General features: G+C 42.1%; 1 protein-coding gene across 1 annotated transcript in view; it reads right to left on the reverse strand.

The window, feature by feature from the left end:
• Positions 1-17992, reverse strand: part of pikfyve (phosphoinositide kinase, FYVE finger containing) — a 54683-nt gene that overhangs the window by 20794 nt on the left and 15897 nt on the right. Inside the window, 15 exon segments of the mRNA XM_051958673.1 lie at positions 691-1062; positions 2086-2840; positions 5216-5342; positions 6241-6381; positions 6463-6570; positions 6679-6753; positions 6834-7014; positions 8046-8175; positions 8251-8313; positions 9473-9637; positions 9714-9861; positions 10043-10154; positions 13689-13846; positions 13918-14074; positions 16057-16146. Coding sequence (XP_051814633.1) covers positions 691-1062; positions 2086-2840; positions 5216-5342; positions 6241-6381; positions 6463-6570; positions 6679-6753; positions 6834-7014; positions 8046-8175; positions 8251-8313; positions 9473-9637; positions 9714-9861; positions 10043-10154; positions 13689-13846; positions 13918-14074; positions 16057-16146 — 2782 coding nt within the window.

The raw sequence follows: 17992 nt of genomic DNA on the forward strand, positions 1-17992 counted from the left end.
TCTGTGCTGTGTTTATTTGTGTTGTGGGTCCTTTGACCACTTTTACTTAAAAGCCCAACCAGGGATGGGAGTTGTAAATTAGCCCTCTGCTACACACTCTATATGTAATGCATCAGTTCTATGTGTCCCATGATAACTGCATGGTCCCTGATTAAATAAATAAATGAACTCAGTAAATTTCTATGATTAACTTTGACCATGAAAATATAACAAGTTGGTTGAAACTGTCTGCTCAGAAACTGATGATGGCACTGAGAATCAGCGTCCTGTAACTGATGGTAATCAGGTGGTAACTTGTTCATGTGCCTGTATAAAAGCTGAACTGTTCCACATATTGTCAGTCAATTGTTCAGACTACGTTTTGTTCATGTTGATTTCTTGTCACAAGCAAAACATTTGCTTTGATCTGAGAGACAACTCTTAGTGTTGTGTTGAGCAAATAATATTCCACTGAAGAATTTTCTTCACATTTTTCTTCTGTTATTCCAGTTACAAGCTGATCAATGGTGTCATTTTCGTGACTTTTGAAAGGAAAACCTGCCTTTCCAACCCGCTGGCAGGTTTTCCTTTGAAAAGTCACAGAGTGGAGTTAAGCCTCTAGTAGAAATAGTAAAAATGTAAATAAACATCTACAGGATGAGGAGAATACATTAGAAGTTCATCAGAACTTTAACTGTGGTAATATTTCACCTTGGGAGCCCAGCTCACGTCGCTCTGCTTGCTGGGTTTCTCCTCTTCGCTGTCGGCCTTCACTGGACCTTTGACCGATCCGTCCACGGTTCGGTTCTGTCCGGCGCTGAACAGGTCACTGCTTCCTCTCTGCCGGATGCGACCTCCTTTGGCTCGGTAGTCGGCCAGCATCCTGGCCAAGTCCTGGCTGCCGCTCAGCTGCTCCACGATGCGAGTGCTGGTTAGGCTGTGGCAGGGCAGGACGTCCACCGGCCTGGCATGGACGCCACCGTTGGTCTGCAGGGACGACGGCGCAGAGTCCTTCAGGAGCTGCCGCTTCCTGCGACCATCCAGCTCCTTGAAGTCCTTGTTGAGGAGAGGCGACAGGTAGACCTGAGGGACAGAAACACCCATCAACATCCATCAGCATCCATCAGCACCCGTCAGCATCCGTCAGCATCCGTCAGCATCCATCAACACCCATCAGCACCCATCAGCATCCATCAGCATCCATCAGAAACCCATCAGCACCCATCAGCACCCATCAGAAACCCATCAGAAACCCATCAGCATCCATCAGCACCCATCAGAACCCATCAACACCCATCAACACCCATCAGCACCCATCAGCATCCATCAGCATCCATCAGAACCCATCAGAACCCATCAGCACCCATCAGCATCCATCAGCACCCATCAGCATCCATCAGCATCCATCAGCATCCATCAGCACCCACTGGAAAACATCTAGAAATTGACAAATTGACCATCCAGACATAAAACAAGACAGAAAAGCACAAAAATACACATAAAATGACCCAAAAGACACACAAAATAACAAAAAACAGACAAAAAAACCCACAAAATGACAAAAAAAACATGACAAAGTGACAGAAAAAAGACAAAAACACCACAAACAAAACACCAAATGATAAAAACTAGACATAAAATGACAAAAAAAATATACACAAAACAACAGAAATAAGACACAAAATGACATGTGGGTGGGTGGCGGTGTGGGTATGTGTGTATGTCCGGTCAGATATCTCTGCAAGTGCTGAAGTCAGGATAATCAAATTTGGCACTGAAGATCAGTCTAAGGTCCCCTGCTCACTTCTGGAGTTACAGGTCAGCAGATCAAGTAGGAAGGGATATACATAGGATGATCAAAATTGATACAGAGTATCATGCATGGGCGTGGTTCTGCCCTCTACTGGGGGCTCATCTAGTTACTGAAGCTATGGTTTTACACTCTGATCCACAGATTGGATGAAAACACCAACGCTTTCTTTAAGAACATCTAACTCTGAAGCTGATGCTGTCTTTGAGCCCAGATGATCAGCTCCATCAGTATCTCCACTCTGAACATCTCAGTCCACCTGACGAAGATCCTGTGTGGAGGAGGAGGAGGTGTACCTGTTCGGGGAAGTAGTCCCTGCTGGGGCAGTGCATGCCGGCCGGCGTCAGCAGGAAGGGCTCCTTGAAGGTGATGAAGGGGGAGATGCAGAGGATGATGTCTTTGAGCTCCTGCTTGAAAACAGCTGAGAATGACTTGAGACGGTCGTCGGTGGAATCCACCTGCTCGGCCACAAACATCCCGGTATCGTCCTGCAGAGGGTCTCTGAACAGCTTCGGCGTCTCTGGACCTTCTCCGTCCTCCAGATCCGGATCCTTCAGAGGACTTCCTTCTGTCTCCTCTCCGACCACAGTGTCCATCTCCTGGTCGTCCTCCAGGAGGAATGGAGGAGAGACGTTGACGGCAGCAGGAGGGCTGGAGAAAGGTGTGGAGGCCCTGGTGTCGGTGCTGGACTCCTCCTCTGGGATGGAGGAAGGTTGTGGGTGTAGATCATCTGAAGCTGCGTTCTTGTATGAAGCCTCCTCGTCCTCTTGCTGACCTGCTGCTGAGTCCTCTCCAGGTTTGTCTCCGTCGGGTTCTGCAGCGTTCCCGTCCAGCAGGCAGGGGAAGGAGGCGCTCTGGGCCAGGCTGGGCGGCATGGCGAACTCGTCCATGAGGAAGGAGATCTCCAGCTGGGAGTGGTAGGCCACACACACCATCAGCATGATGATCTCCTTGACCCGGGCCAGCTCGTACTCCGACGCCCCACGGAGCTTTATGGAGCAGCCCAGGTGAGGAGGGCAGCCCTCGAAGAACATCAGGGTCTTCAGCTCATCTGGAAGAAACCAACAAAGAGCTTCTGAGTCCAGCTGGTCCTGCTCCTATTAAATGTTCCTCATAAACCAACATTTTATGGACAGACCTCAAGACGTTCATGTTTCCACCAGCTTACTGCTCTGAATGTGTTTACTTCAGGAACTGATCTTCTACATGCAAAAAAATGAGTCTGAGTGGTTGTTGCATTTACTGAAGCGTATAAACGTATATCGTGTTCATGATCATTTCAGGTTTCCATGTTGAACTTGAGTGGTGTCGGAATAACATGAAGTTCAACAACTTAAAATGAACCAGATTCAATCACATTAAGATCAACCAAGTCAGTCGTGTTTTCGTTTCCATCCGGAAGAATCTGCCACAGTTATCTCAAGACACGACATCAAGAAGGATTTGTATCATCTTTGCTTATTGTGGGAAGCCACACTATACCCTGTTGTTTACATCGTTGTTTTCACAACTTTGTTTAATCCTCCTGTTGTCTTCACTTATGGGCACCCAAAAAATATTGTTTCCTTGTCTGACAAAAATCCCAAAATTCAGCAAAAAAATCCCCAAATTTCTGAAAATTAGCAAAACCATCAGGAAGAAAATTTAAATAATTCCCTAAAAGTTTTGCTTAGAAGTTTCTTTAAAAAAAATTTCCTCCAAATTTGGCAAGAAAATTCTTGGAAATATTTTCAAAAAATGAGTAAAAATCTTCCAAAAAATTCTCAAAATATCTAGAGTGATTACACATATATCAGTAAAATTTCTGTTATTTTCTTTAAGAACAGTCACATAAAAATCAGCCAAAACAGTGAAATTCGCTGGATTTTGGTTGATTTTTATGTGAATCTTCTTGAAAAAACATTTTTAACATTTCTTTATTTCCACCAAAAATGTTCAAAAATTTCCCAAAAATGTTGAAAATGTGGACATCAGAAGTTTCACTGTGAAAATGTATATTCTTTTCCCACATTTTCAAACTTTAAAACAGGTCAATTTGACCCGCAGGACGACACGAGGGTTAAGCTAATCAGAGGTGATTCTTACTGTCCAGGGGCCTCATTTATAAAACATTGCGTAGGATTCATACTAAAGTTTGCCTACGCCGAAAATACGAAAATGGCGTATGCCCTTCACCCCTGATTTATAAAACTGTGCGTAAGCACAGCTGCATGCAATTTCTTGATAAATCACACACCAGCTGGAAGATTGCACAGGTGGATCCACCTCACATTCCGCCCACAACACACCCACATTTTACCATGAATGGTCAATGCAAAGTAACTCATGAATGTATCTGTATATAAATAAGCTGCTGATCCACGGCATTTCACGCAGCGCCCCCTGCAGTCTGTTCACTGCTGTGCATCAGGATGAATGAATCATGTGTTGACCCAGGCCACCCTGACACTAAATTTGTTATGATCATGTCCGATGTACAAATAATTTGTACACTGATTGAATGTACATTTTTTCGGTTCACACAGACAAATTCATTTTCACTCGGGGGTTGTGGTGTGAAGCATGTGTGCCTGTACAGGGCTGATTAATGGTTGGACGCTCATCCCATTCGGCCGCATGTGGATAAATAAACAAAATTCTTTACTTTTTTTGCCTTTTTACTGTGATAGTTGCAGTGAAGAGTGACAGGAAATGGGGAGAAGAGTAGGAAGACATGCATAAAAGTGCCGCAGGCAGGAATCGAACCCGAGCCACTGCATCAGAGACCAGCCCTACAAATGGGTCTTCTGCTTTCCCCGATGAGCCATACAGGCGCCGGGTGATCAGTAAACAAAATTATTTAATAAAGATCACCGCACCGGCCCCAGATACCGGCCCTTCGGTCAAACGACCGAATGAAATAACGTTCAATCCGCTCCTGTTGATATATGAACATAGTTCTGCAAATACAGTCGTAGGCCGAATGGCGCACTATAGGAACATCTACAACAATGAGGGTTTATGATTATCCGGCTCTACAAGTCTAATATGTGATAACAATAAAGGTTTGAGATCAATCTGGCTTCAATTCACCACTTCACCCTCCGGCACTGCCGTTCCCTCTGTCTCCAAAATGTGCTTAAGCAACCATCAAAGTTGGCGCACCGGTGCACACATTCTCACACCAAGTTTTTTTTAGAAATCACAACGAACACAGCGAACGCCACTTTCTACGCAAAGTTTGTGATTTACGCCCTGTTTTGTGCGTAAAGAAGCATCAAGAATCAAGGTTGGTGCACCGGTGCGCACATTCTCACGCCTAGTTTGTTTTTATAAATCACAACCTTTGCGTAGAAAGTGGCGTACGCCACTTTCTAGCCCTGTTTTGTGCGAAAGCAAGCTTTATAAATGAGGCCCCAGGTGTTTAAAGAAGTCTGTGATCCTTACCGCTGGCCAGTGTGAACGGCTGCATGTAGAACTTGTGGCAGGTTCCCAGCCGAGGTTTGGTGAGCAGCTGGTCCATGGACATCACCAGATCTCCCTGCGTCATCCGGCTTACTCTGTCAAGGACTTGCTGAAGTCACACAAACAGAACATTTTATTTATCCGACTGCTCAAGAACTCATTCCAATGTGCGAGAATCTGAGGCTCTGCAACCACACAACATGATTTTAAATCAAAATGACACTATTTGTCCAAAAAGAAAGTGTAAAAACAAAAACTTTTCAACAGTTCTTCAACTAATTAAGCAAAAAATGTAACCAATTCTCAGTTCAAAGTCGTGATCTGTCTTCAAAATCATTTTATTCTATGCGTCATTAAACATTTCCCTGACATTCAGCGAGAATGACAAGACAAAAAAAATCAACAAAATGAAGCACAAAACAAGAAATAGGAGACACAAAATGAGAAAAAAAGCACAAAGAAAGACAAAAAGTAAAATGAGATGGAAAACAACATGAAACAAAACACAAACCAACAAAAACAAGATACAAAATAACAAAAAAATGACAATTAAAAACATCCTGCTGGACTAATGTCTTATAATGCAACAGGGGGCGCCACAGAGGCATTTTACCACACATCCACACGTCCCAGAAAACCTCAAATGTTTGAATGTGTGTGCAAATTTCCATGTGTTGAAAAGATTCTTTAGTCCCTGAAATATAAGAAAAATAATAAGAATAATAACAAGACAAAGACGAAGGGGAAGAAAGAAGGAGAAGAAAGACAAGAAGAAAGAGAAGATGGAAGAGAAGAAGGAGGAGAAGAAGAAAGAAGGAGAAGAAAGACAAGAAGATGGAAGAGAAGAAGGAGGAGGAGGAGAAGGAGAAGAAGAAAGAAGGAGGAGAAGAAGAAAGAAGGAGAACTCAGTTCAAACGTAGGAGGATCAACTGGGAGAGTTCTGGTCTACGACTACGTTCCTGCCTCTGGTTCATTTCCAGAACAAGAATCCGTGTGGATCCACTGACCGGTTTGACGTTGATGACCAGCGTGATGCCGTGTTCCAGCAGCATGTCCTGAGCGATCCGAGACACCGTCTTCTCCACCAGCACCAGGGTTGGACGAACGTCTACAATCCTCTGGACGTAGTTCTTCAGGAACTCTCTCTCCTGTAGATATGGATAAGTCCTGTTAGCATCAGAGAGCTGCAGCAGAACCAGCTGGTGCCTCTGCAGTCCAGGTGAGCTCACCTGCAGCACGATGGGGTCGATGCAGGTGAACTTGGTCTCCTCTCTGTACAGGTACTCGATGGAGCACTTCAGCAGCAGGATCTTTGGGTTCTTGATGTACGGGTTCATCTGGTGGAGTCACAGATTCTCAGCTTAGTATCAATATTTATACAGATGTTATAAAATAGACCTTAAGCACATTCAGAGGAAACAAAGAGAGTAAATAAGGAGATGTACCTTCTTATGAGCGATGTTCTTGGTGCAGACGAAGCCGTTCACCACTGTCGAGTCGAACTTCCTGCCTCCAGGAATCTGAACCCAAAGGGAGACGTAAATTAAAACTGACTGATAGGACGATAAAAGAATAGAAGAAACGGTTCAAAGATTTCGACCTTCTTGATGTGGACCAGCTGCCGGATGTCCATGTCGTCGTCACAGTTGCGGACGTCGGGTCGGACCGTCTGGACCACCTGCCGGACCACGGGGACGATGATGTCCCGCCACGACAGCGACAGGGACTCGCTGTAGAGCAGCTGCTGCAACAGCGCCATCATGTGGCTGTGGTTGGCCGAGCTGAACAGAGGACAAAAACAAACCTTCATGTAGGTGTAGGTAGATTCTCCATCATTCAGGTCATGGTGATCCTGGGAGCTTCAGTAGGAACTAGCTGGACTTCTCTGGTAGGTTCTTTAAGACCAGTTGCTACCACAGAAGTGCAGTTGATTTTGCTCCCTCAGTGCGCCGTCAATATACGCTATAAAACCTTCTAAAATTCTGTAAAAGTCTACAAAAACTTAAAACTGGTGTTAAATGTTCCAAACAGCAGTGTGACTGAATCATGCTGAATTAATTCTGAGTCAAAAACTAGAAACTACACAGAAACAACCCAAACACAGAGTTTTAAGGTGTTTTCACAGTTTACTGATTGTGTCTCTGCAGGTTCAGCTATTAGTTTTTTAAGAATCAGTCTAGAAATTTTAATAATCACTTTATGCCATTATATATCAGCTTTCTTTGGCTTGTGCACCAACAATATATACTATAAAACCTTCTGACAGTCTACAAAACACTGTAAAAACACAATAACTGGTGTTAAATGTTCCAAACAGCAGCATAACTGAATTATATATAATTAATTTTGAATAAAAAAACTACACAGAAACAACCCAAACACAGAGTTTATGGGTTTTTTTTTATAAATGTGTCCAAAAATTGTAATAATCATTTGTTCAGAATTGCCTTAAGTTTTGTGTTTCAGATCATTTGAAATCAGCTGTCGGTGTCATGTGGAGCTGTTCCCTAAATGCTCCACCAACACACGCTACAAGACCTTCTAAAACTGTGTAAAACCCCATAAAACACATAAAAACACAGTGTTTATAGCGTTCTTGTGGTGTCTAGTTTTCATGAATCTGTCCAGAAACCTTGCAAATCAAAATGTCATCATCCTAATAATGACACCACCGATACACACTATACAACCTTCCAAAACTCTGTTTAAATCAGCCAAAAAAGAGGAAGCTTTCTGTTCCAGATCGTTTTAATTGGTCTATCTTTATCTCATTTCTGGTTCAGACTGAGCAGCAGAGTGAAGGTGAACTCACAGCAGCCTCTCCATGGCCTTCTTCTCCCCGTTCTCCTCCCGGAGCTGGTCCAGGGAGCTGTGATGCCATCCCAGAGGAGTGAACAGCATCTCCTTGGCCTTCTCCTCCACACGCCGGTTGAACAGGGACTCTGCAGCAGGAAGTCAGGAGGAGCTTATTTAGCTGCTCAGAGGAGGAGTGATAAGATCAGGGAGGACATTCCTACCTTTGATGAAGGCGTCGCTGATGATGATGTTCTGACCTCCGTCCTCAGACACCAGGAACTCTGCTGCAGGGGGACAGACGGTTTAATTATTAATCTGACTGTTAAAGCAGCAACCCTTTAGGAAACACTAAACATATATTCTAGTTTATGTAGAAAGTTACTTCTGATGTTCACTCAGCTCAACACAGATAAAAGCTTCGGTCCAGATTCACCATCCTGATGACGACTGGATCATTTATCCACCATTCTCATTATCTGTATTTTTACCTGATTCCAAATAAAATAAATTATTTAAACAAATCACTACTTCCTCGCTCTGTCTTTACAAGTAATAACCTGAAGAATAAACGGTGAAAGGCACTTTAAATTAAATATGAAAATTAGAAATAAGGTACATTTGTGTAGGAGTTTATGTTTTTCTACATTTTGGACAGAGTTTAAATTTTTCCCTCAAATATCTGTTCTAAGTTCATTTACTGATAAATAATAATCAGAATCAGTCCTAAAATAAACTAATCAGCCGACCTCTAAAGCATAGAGGTGATACAGAAACAGAGCAGTGAGACTCTAGAGTCAGGAATAACTGAAGACTGTGGATAACTGGTAAAATAATCAATACAACTAATTACATATATAAGGCATAATATAATATAGACAAGGGTTGCCCATGGAGTCACATTGTGAAGGATAACCTCCTTAAACGATGCTCATTTCTGATGGTTTGATCAATATGTGGGAAATATTTCTGACACAGAAACAGGAAACGGTCTTCAACAAGCATTTTCACATTAAAGCTTTTGCAAAAAGCTACTTTTGTAATGTTGAATACAATGTATATATATATATATATATATATATATATATACATATATATATATACTGGACGTGTCTGGTAGGTTCTTGAAGATGTTTTACGTTCTTGAAGAGGTGAAATGTCTTCCAGAACCTACACTGTGTCCCAAAAGTTTGTTCTCCTCAGAAAAACAATCTCAAAGACTTCTAATAGAGTAAATTCTTCATTTCTGCTGCCTACCAATGAAAATTAACTTTTATTTAAATGTAGATTAATATTTGAATAACTTGAGCTGAAGTTCGTTTGTAATCCTTGATTATTAATAGAAGTACTTTAATGAAACCAGCGTCTCTGATGGTGTCCACAGTTTCTAAAGGCTCAGTCTGAAGTAAAAGCTGCTCTGGAACACATCCTGACTGGAATATCAACCTTTCTGCTCAGCTGTAGGGGGAACGTGTGGATATTTGGACTGTTTCTTGATGTGGAAGTTGACATTGTTCTGCTCCATGTTGAGGTTGATGGAAGCAGCAGAATCACTGTCGACCACTGACTGGAAGCTGCTGACGGACGTCCTCTTACTAGGACTGGCTGAGTCTGGAACAGAAGAACTCTTTAATTCACAGAGCAGAAGTCTGAACAGAGGCTGATGAAGGTGGATAAAGGTTCCTACTGGGCATGGCGTCCTCGTTCTCGTCAGCCTGCTGCTCCGTGTCGCTGTCGTCAAACTTGATGTCCTTGAACCAGGACGGCTCCGAGTGTCCCTCCAGAGAGTTGACGCTGTCGCTGTCCGGAGACGGCGTTTCTGAGAACTCTGTGTTCTGCAGACAGACAGGAGACATCAGCACAATTACCCATCGATCAATCATCCTCTGTCTAATCAGTCAGTGGCTTAATCAATCAGCAGTAGCATGTGATGGCGTGGCTCAACATTAAAACACACACAACTGAGTCATGTCAGTGATTTTCCTCTTTCCCAGTGTGGTGGTGCAGAACTCCCACCTGCAGGGGGCGGTAGAGGGCGTACTCATCCCTGAACAGCTGATCGTGGTGGGTGACGCAGTCCAGCCAGCGGCCGTCCACCAGCGCCTGACCGATGGCGATGGCCTGAGCTCTGGAACATGAGAGCAGATAAATTATGAATACATGAGATTAGAGCAGATTTAACTGTTAACAAGGAGACAAGATCTGACGGTTCATCTACAGTTAAATTCACCACAGTCAGACAAAGACCTGCACCTCTTCCTGTCAATCTGACGTCATCCGAACACGTTGGCTTCATGTTCGAACAAGTCATCAATCGAGTCATTTTTAGAAAAAGCTGCGATCTGTATCCAGAAGAACATACTGTATCTATCGTACAAAAGAACAAATGTTTATGTCTCTGAAGATTCTCAGTCATCCAGGTCGTGGTGATCGCAGGAGCTTCAGTCGAAATCAGCTGGACTTCTCATCTTGGATGAAAGGTGAAAACATCTTCAGGAACCTACCAGAAAAGTCCAGTTGATTTCTAGTGAAGCTCTTGTAGGTTCTTAAAGATGTTTCACATTCCTCAAGAGGTGAAAATGTCTTCAGTAGGTTCAGTAGAGCTTCAGTAGAAATCAACTGGACATCTCTGGTAGGTTCTTGAAGAGGCTTGGAGGAGAGGTGAAGTGTCTTCAAGAACCTACACCATGTCCCAAAAGTTTGTTCTCCCCAGAAAAATAAAGTTCAAGCCTGAATATGCAACATCATCAATTTATTCAACAACCAGTATTTCCTCCTTTCACTCTGATCAGGTTTTCAGTCTTTCATGGAATGTAGGAGGTTCCTGAATGTGAATGGTTCTATCTTTCCCCATTAGAGCGGAGCTGTTTCATGATTGTTGGTGGTGGACAGGTAAAGATGTTCAGGATTCTCCAACAGTTCTCAGTTGGGTTGAGGTCAGGGGAGTTTGGGTTCCATTTGTTGGGAATATTTGATCACATTTAATAATATCTTATCACATTTAACCAACTATTAATTACTTTTAATCATAACTCACGTAGCCAACATTTAATCTAATTGAATCACAACTAACCTTATTATGTAATCATAATCATAATTGTATTAATGCACTATTACTTATAATAAATTTATGTTAACCATGCAAAGCAAATACTAGTGTGCATATAATGTGCTTGTTTCAGCATTGGTCCGCTGCATACAAGCTGAGGAGTGTTGCTCAACGAGTGTTTAAGATTAGACGTAGCCCACAGCTTTATCTGTCATTGCTCACAATCTTACATGGAAAAACAGCAGTAACCATTCTGTGGAAGAAGTGAGGATGCAGCAGAGGACATATCTAAAAGTAGCAATCATGTACGCTCTGAAGCAACCAGGCTAAAAGTCATAACAGGTACATGAAAGCACCAAGCTGAAAGTTATCTTACAAGAGGGAGACCAAAGAAACATGGAAACTAAATTATAATATTTAATATTGATATACCGCACCTAAAACAAGCCAAATTGAATAAAGTCTTAAATTGTAACTGAAAGCTAGAACGAGAAGAATTCTATAAAATAATAAGCTAAATGGGTCTGCCCTAATCAGTGGTCAAATAGTTAAATGAATATTTAAATGATTAAATCCAAGCACAGCAGACTGAAATAGAACTCAAACTTGGAGCACACATACAAAGAAACTCCCTACAAGGCAAGAGGTCATGCCTGAGTTATTTCGTAACCTTAAGAGCTGACACGTGCAAACAGCAGGCCCCTGGAAACAACATGAAGATTAACCGGATTGGACAAAGACTGAAGACACCTGATGAATCTGCTGTAACTTAGACCAATCAGATAGAAGTACATTGTCATATTTAAACCTCTGTGAACTCTGCGTTAGCATTCTCTCCTTGTGATGGTTGATTGCGGAAATACTTTGTAGACTAGACAACTGCTGTTAACTAGATCAAGTGAGAACCTGTATGCATACATCCTGATCATCCAGTGCTACTAAATATTCTTGAACAAATGTTTTGTTTTTGAGGTTTCATTGATCCAGAGTGATTCCTCTACAGCAAAATAACGAACACGCTCTAACGCTTTCCTCCTTAACCCGTTGCGCTTCAGTGTCCCGCCCGCGGTACACTTTGAGATCTGCATAAGCAATTTGCTAAATATCTGAAACTGCAAACGCGATTATACAAACACTATACGCCGATGGAAAGCTTAGATTCTTATGAATCCGCCGGTATAAACCACTTTCAGATGTGATTACCACAGCGGGTAATATAAACACATTTGTCCGACAAACAACGAATATCCATCCATCCGTTCTCTATACACGGCTTCAACGTACACAGCGCGACTCACATTTCTGGGTTCATTATTACACACAGACGAAAATATTCCACAAAAAACGGCCATAATCCAACCTTGGACATCCAGACGAAACAAGCCAGTAAAATATTTTGTCCAAAACATGTCCTGAAGTCGGTATATAATCCACGAATAGGTCGTTTTCAAGGACATGCACCTCGCGATGCGCGTCCAATATTCCTTGTATTTCTCGTCATATTTTTATTTACAAATAGAATATTAGCCATTTTTTTGTACTGAAAACGGCTGGAATTGCCTGCAGCTTAAAGGGCTACAGCCAGGTAAAAGCTCAGAACACCGCTACTGAGTCATATGGCCCATCTACATAAATATTGGTTTTCCCTTCAGTCACAGATCTTTTCCTCCTGGCCTAAACAGGAAGTACAACCTTTTCTAGAGTGTTGTTGGTCTAATGTTGAGCACTAACAGTGGAGCCTTGAGGCTCAATGTGCAGCTCAGAGACCTGAAGCAGACATAGCCATCCAAACCATACTATGGACACTGGATTTCACCATCAGAAGATGGAACTGTTCCACCATTATCTGTATGGATACAGTGGTTTTGGCTGTTGGGTGTCAGAAATAAGTAGAGAAGACGTTCATCAGAGAAGATCCAGTTCTCCAGTCTTTAGGAGTCAGAGTTCTGGACTTCTTTGTAAAGCCAGTCTCTTCTCCTTCTGCAGTTTGGTGAGTCGTGGGGTACGTTGTCTCTTAAAGCTTTCAGCCCCGATGTTTCTGTTAAATAACGATGCTCAGAGCTTTTAGAAACATCTTCAGCCAAGGTTCTTCAGCCTCTGAATCGCTGGCATGACTGGTGTCTTTACCTTCAGCCTTTCTTATCTGATCCTCGGCTCTTAGGTCAGATGGACGTCCTGAGCGAGGAAAGTCTTTGAAGGATCTCCTTTGTTGTACCTTTATCATGACTTCTGTACCCAGTGGATACTTGAGCTTTCTGCTGACCAGTTTTTCCTACATTTCAAAGACTAATGACCTGTAGAGGAATCTGAGACTCTGAAAGAGGAACTTCTCCAGCCTTACTCTGGGCCATGGTAACAACACTTCCAACATCTGGTTGTGAGTTTAATGCATTTTGGTAAAGCAGAGATTTATTTTCTGGGACCTGACAGTTTGACCAGACCAACAACCAAACAGTACCTGACTGACCAAGTGGAACCCATTTAGGAGACAAACAATCAAACATGTTGTCCAGTGGGGAGAAGGAACTATTTGGACCTCTTTAGAAGGTTCTGTTTCTGCTGGTTTCTACTTTGGTTGTTGTTCTAAATGCTATGTATTTAGAACGTTGGTACCTGGTGGAGATGGTGCCATTCCTGAGCAGCCAGTTGACCAGCTCTTTACCCACAATGCAGTTGGGGTAGGTCCGGAGCCAGTACCGGTGGTCCTGGAACTCCATGCCGGTGGTGTTGTGGCAGATCTTCTTCCAGAGATCCTTCAGCTGAGACGAGTCCTGCAGGAAGTATAAACGGTGAGGAACATAAACCAACATGAAGAGGTAAACATGGAGGAGTGCTCTGGTACCAGCAGGATCTTCCTCTCCTCCTCACTGTGGTCCAGCTTGGTGCCGCTCCTGGTTCCGGTCATGGCCCGGCTGGTGGGAGGGCTGACGGAGCTGTCGTAGGACGGAACCATGGAGGATCCAGACCGGTCCAGAGACAGGTTGGTGACACTGGCAGACCTGGTAGGACAGGAAACAGCAGCAGCTTCAATAACACTTTACCTACAAAATAAACTTTACCTAGAGAATAAAACTGACAAAACAAAACTTTATCAAAATAAAACCCACATAACAAAACCTACAAAAAACTGTACCTATAGAAAAAAATTTTACTTACAGAATAAAACCTACAAAAAACTTTACCCACAAAATAAAACTTTACCTACAAATAAATTCTACAAAACAAAGCTTTACCTACAAAAAACCTACAAAATAAAGCTTTACCTACAAAATAAAACCTACAAAATAAAACAATAACTACAAAATAAAATCCACAAAATGAAACCTACGAAATAAAACTTTATCTACAAAATAAAACTTTGCCTACAAAACAAAATCTACAAAATAAAACCCAACAAATAAAATTTTATCAACAAAATAAAACTTTACCTACAGAACAAACACCTACAAAATAAAACGTTACCTGTAAAACAAACACCTGCAGATCAGCTGACAAATAAAACATTCCCAATTTAAGCTTTAAAATTTCAAAACTGAAGCCAGAAGATTCACCAAACAGAAGCTGGACTGAAAGCAGGACGTCAGGTGTCTCTGAGGCTGCAGAGGTTTGTGATATTTAGCTGGTTAGCATATTTATATGTAGCAGATCCTCCACCTTCCTCCCACTGGGTTTAAACTATTCATAAATAACACAGAAACTCTACAGCAACCAAAGATGTGAATCATTTGATCCAGATCATGTGAATCTACTGAATGAGCTCATCTTCTCGTCATTTTCACAGTAAAATGATTCATTCATTCATTAACCCTGACGTTATTTATGGAAAAAAAACTTAATTAGATTCTAAATTAATATAATAATGCAGCAAGTTGGGCTTTTATTTACAGACAGAATACTGATGCCTCCAGAGTTTTATCACATCACAGCTGCAGCGTTAAATCAAATGTGAACTGAATCATCAATAATTTAATGGTCGATACATCAGTCTGAGTGAAATGTTGAAATCCTCTGGATGCAGCTTCTTTAATGTGAATATTTTGTTTTCTTCCTGTTCTGGGACAGGAAAAGATCTCTGTGTTCAAGGTTTCAAACTTCAAATGACAGAAATCCACAGAATGAAGTTCCTCATTTAAGAACAGGACAAAGTCAAAAGCCAGGCCAGGAACCAAAGATGTTCAATCAAATCTAAACCAGGTTAAAACGGTCCAAAAACATCAGTAAACCAAGTCTGAAGCCAGGATGAGACCAGGTCAGAAACCAGGTAAAAGGCTAGAACACAGACTGGTCTACAATAACCCTGAATCGAGTCTGAAACCAGGTCCAAGACCAGACTTGATGCTAAGTCTGAAACCGGGACAAAAACCAGACCAGAAACCAGTCTAAAAAAGGGCCTTTAGTCAGTCTTAAACCAGGCCAGAAACTTTAAACCATCCTAAACCAAGTTAGAAAAGGTCCCAAACCAGGTCAGAAACCAGTTTAAAAACAGTCCAAAATAAAGTTAGAAAAGGTCCCAAACCAGGTTTGAAACCAGTCCAAGACCTTTCCTTAACCATATCAGAAACCAGGCCAGATAATCTGTTCGCTGCACTTTATTCAAACACAAGTTTCACTTTATAACAAGTTGTCAAATAGTGTACAGTTAAAACGTGATACGATTCATATTGTCATAACGTACAATAAAAATCCAATTTAACAAAAACCTTCTGCGTCTAAAGTCTCTTTTAACAGTTAAATCTTTTCGGCTCCTCATTTAAAAAAAAAAAAAAAAGGAACTAAAAGCACCTTTATACCAGAACTGAACTGCACTAAAACATCCCTACCTTTTACCTTCTGCACTTTTAAACACTGTAGTATCTGATCTTCAGACTGTTGTCCTGTTCTCTGATGAAGACAAATCTCTTCATCAGGACACATCAGAGAACAGGATAGTCTTAGGGGCTGAAATCAGACTTTGGTCGCTCCAGATAAAACATCCACTGACCTCTTCCTGGCCGGTGATTTTCCGACGTCTTCCTGCAGCGTGGTCAGTCTGGAGCTGAGGCCGCCGTTCTGAGGCTCCTGGTGGATCATACTGACAAGACACCAGCTCTGATTTACATCCATCCCAGCTTTTCCTTTCACACATTTATGATTTATTTTTTCTCCTCAGAGCTAGAAGCAGCGGCTAAAGCTAAAGAGACAGAAGATGAAGGAATCAAACAGCGACACTCACGTCTTTCTCATCCCAATGGGAGTTTTTCTAGCCGGGAGAGAGAGAGAGAGAGGGAACAGAGTTTTTTTCCTTTTTTTTCTTTGCAGGAAAGTTAATAGAGAAAACGAGCAGATCTGATTGAAACAACAGCAGAACAACGAACACATAACAAGCAGCCATTGTTGGACTGACACATCCGTCAGCTTCATCTGTTCAGCGTTCGCTTAATAAAAGTCCTCGTGTCCAATCCTCTCATCTCTCATGTTCTTAATTCATCAGATCACGAGGTGGAGTCGTTTATGTCTGAGAGGACTCATTTCTCAGAGGGAAAGCTTCAGGAGCAGATATGACAGATTCAACACGCCGTGAAATGTGTTTGTAACAGAACACGGAACAGACGAAACGCTCACAGATGTTCAAACTGCAGAAGATGGATGCAGGAGCAGAGCGAAGAGGAGCAAAAAACAGCAAACAAAGGGTCAGATTATGGTGTTTAATCAGCCTCATACAGAAAAAAGCTCACTTTTTATAAGTTCTGTACTTTAATTTAGCGATAATACGCTGCCCGTCCAAAAATAACTCGCCTTCAGCTCTGAGAACGACACACATTGTTAGAGTTGGGCTAGTCGAACAGTCAGTTCCTTCATTTTGATGCAGGAAGTGGTATCTGAAACTGTTTTTTCATCTAATATCCTTTCATCTTAGCTTGATGAAGTTGCTGCTAGGTTGCAGTTCCTGCCTTTCCCGTTAAGCATTTGATTCGAACCTTACAGTGATACGAAACGGTGCAAAGAAAAGAAACCCATGAGTGAGGAGTGTCATCCTTCTGTTGAGCTGTCTGAGTTCTGTAATGTCACAGCATTCAATTATGTCCAGAGATGGATTAATTTCCTACCTACAATGTCCAAGACATTGTAAAACCAGTCCTTAAAAGGTCTAAAACCAGCACAAAGTCGGGACCAAATCTCAACCCAAACTACTGCCTCCATCGCTCTGGAACAGGGTAGATCTGGACTCATCAGACCACATGACCTTCTTCCATGGATCCAGAGTCCAACCTTTATGCTCCACAGCAAACTGAAGCCTTTTTTCTGATCATCCTCACTGATCAGTGGTTTTCTTAGAGCTACAGCTGTTTAGTCCCAGTCCTTTGAGTTCCCTTCATGTGGAAATGTTCTTACTTTCACTATTGAACAGTCATGTGTTCTACTGGTGGTTTCCTACGGTCATCTAAGAGTTTGTTCCTGGAGATGATGGTTCTCCACTATTCTTTAGGTTCTAATGACGCGTTGGATGGTTCTTAACCTGATTCTATTCGTTTCATCTGCTTAGTTGTTTTCTTTGCTTGATGCAGGCCAATAATCTGACCCTCTGAGACAGATTAACATCCTTTCCATGACCACAGGAGATGTCTTCCAGCATGGAAGCTCCTCACTGGATCAGCTAGGGCTAAAGAAGTTGTTGTCATCACTGCAGTAATTATCCAATGGAAGGCTCTGACCCATTTGCTGAGTTAAATCCAAATGAAGATGTTTCTGGACAGGCAGTGTACCATGGCACTTATTCTCGATCATTACTAACACTGGAGGTTTTCAGCAGTAAACAAAACAGTTTTTCCCCCAGAGCTGTTCACAAACAGACTCACTATGAGCAACAAAGAACCGAGTTTCATTTCACATTTATTCTGTTTTCATATTTATATCTGTAGAGTATTTTAATTTATCTG

The sequence above is a fragment of the Acanthochromis polyacanthus genome, chromosome 14 (assembly GCF_021347895.1).
Source record: "Acanthochromis polyacanthus isolate Apoly-LR-REF ecotype Palm Island chromosome 14, KAUST_Apoly_ChrSc, whole genome shotgun sequence".
Lineage (NCBI taxonomy): Eukaryota > Metazoa > Chordata > Actinopteri > Pomacentridae > Acanthochromis > Acanthochromis polyacanthus.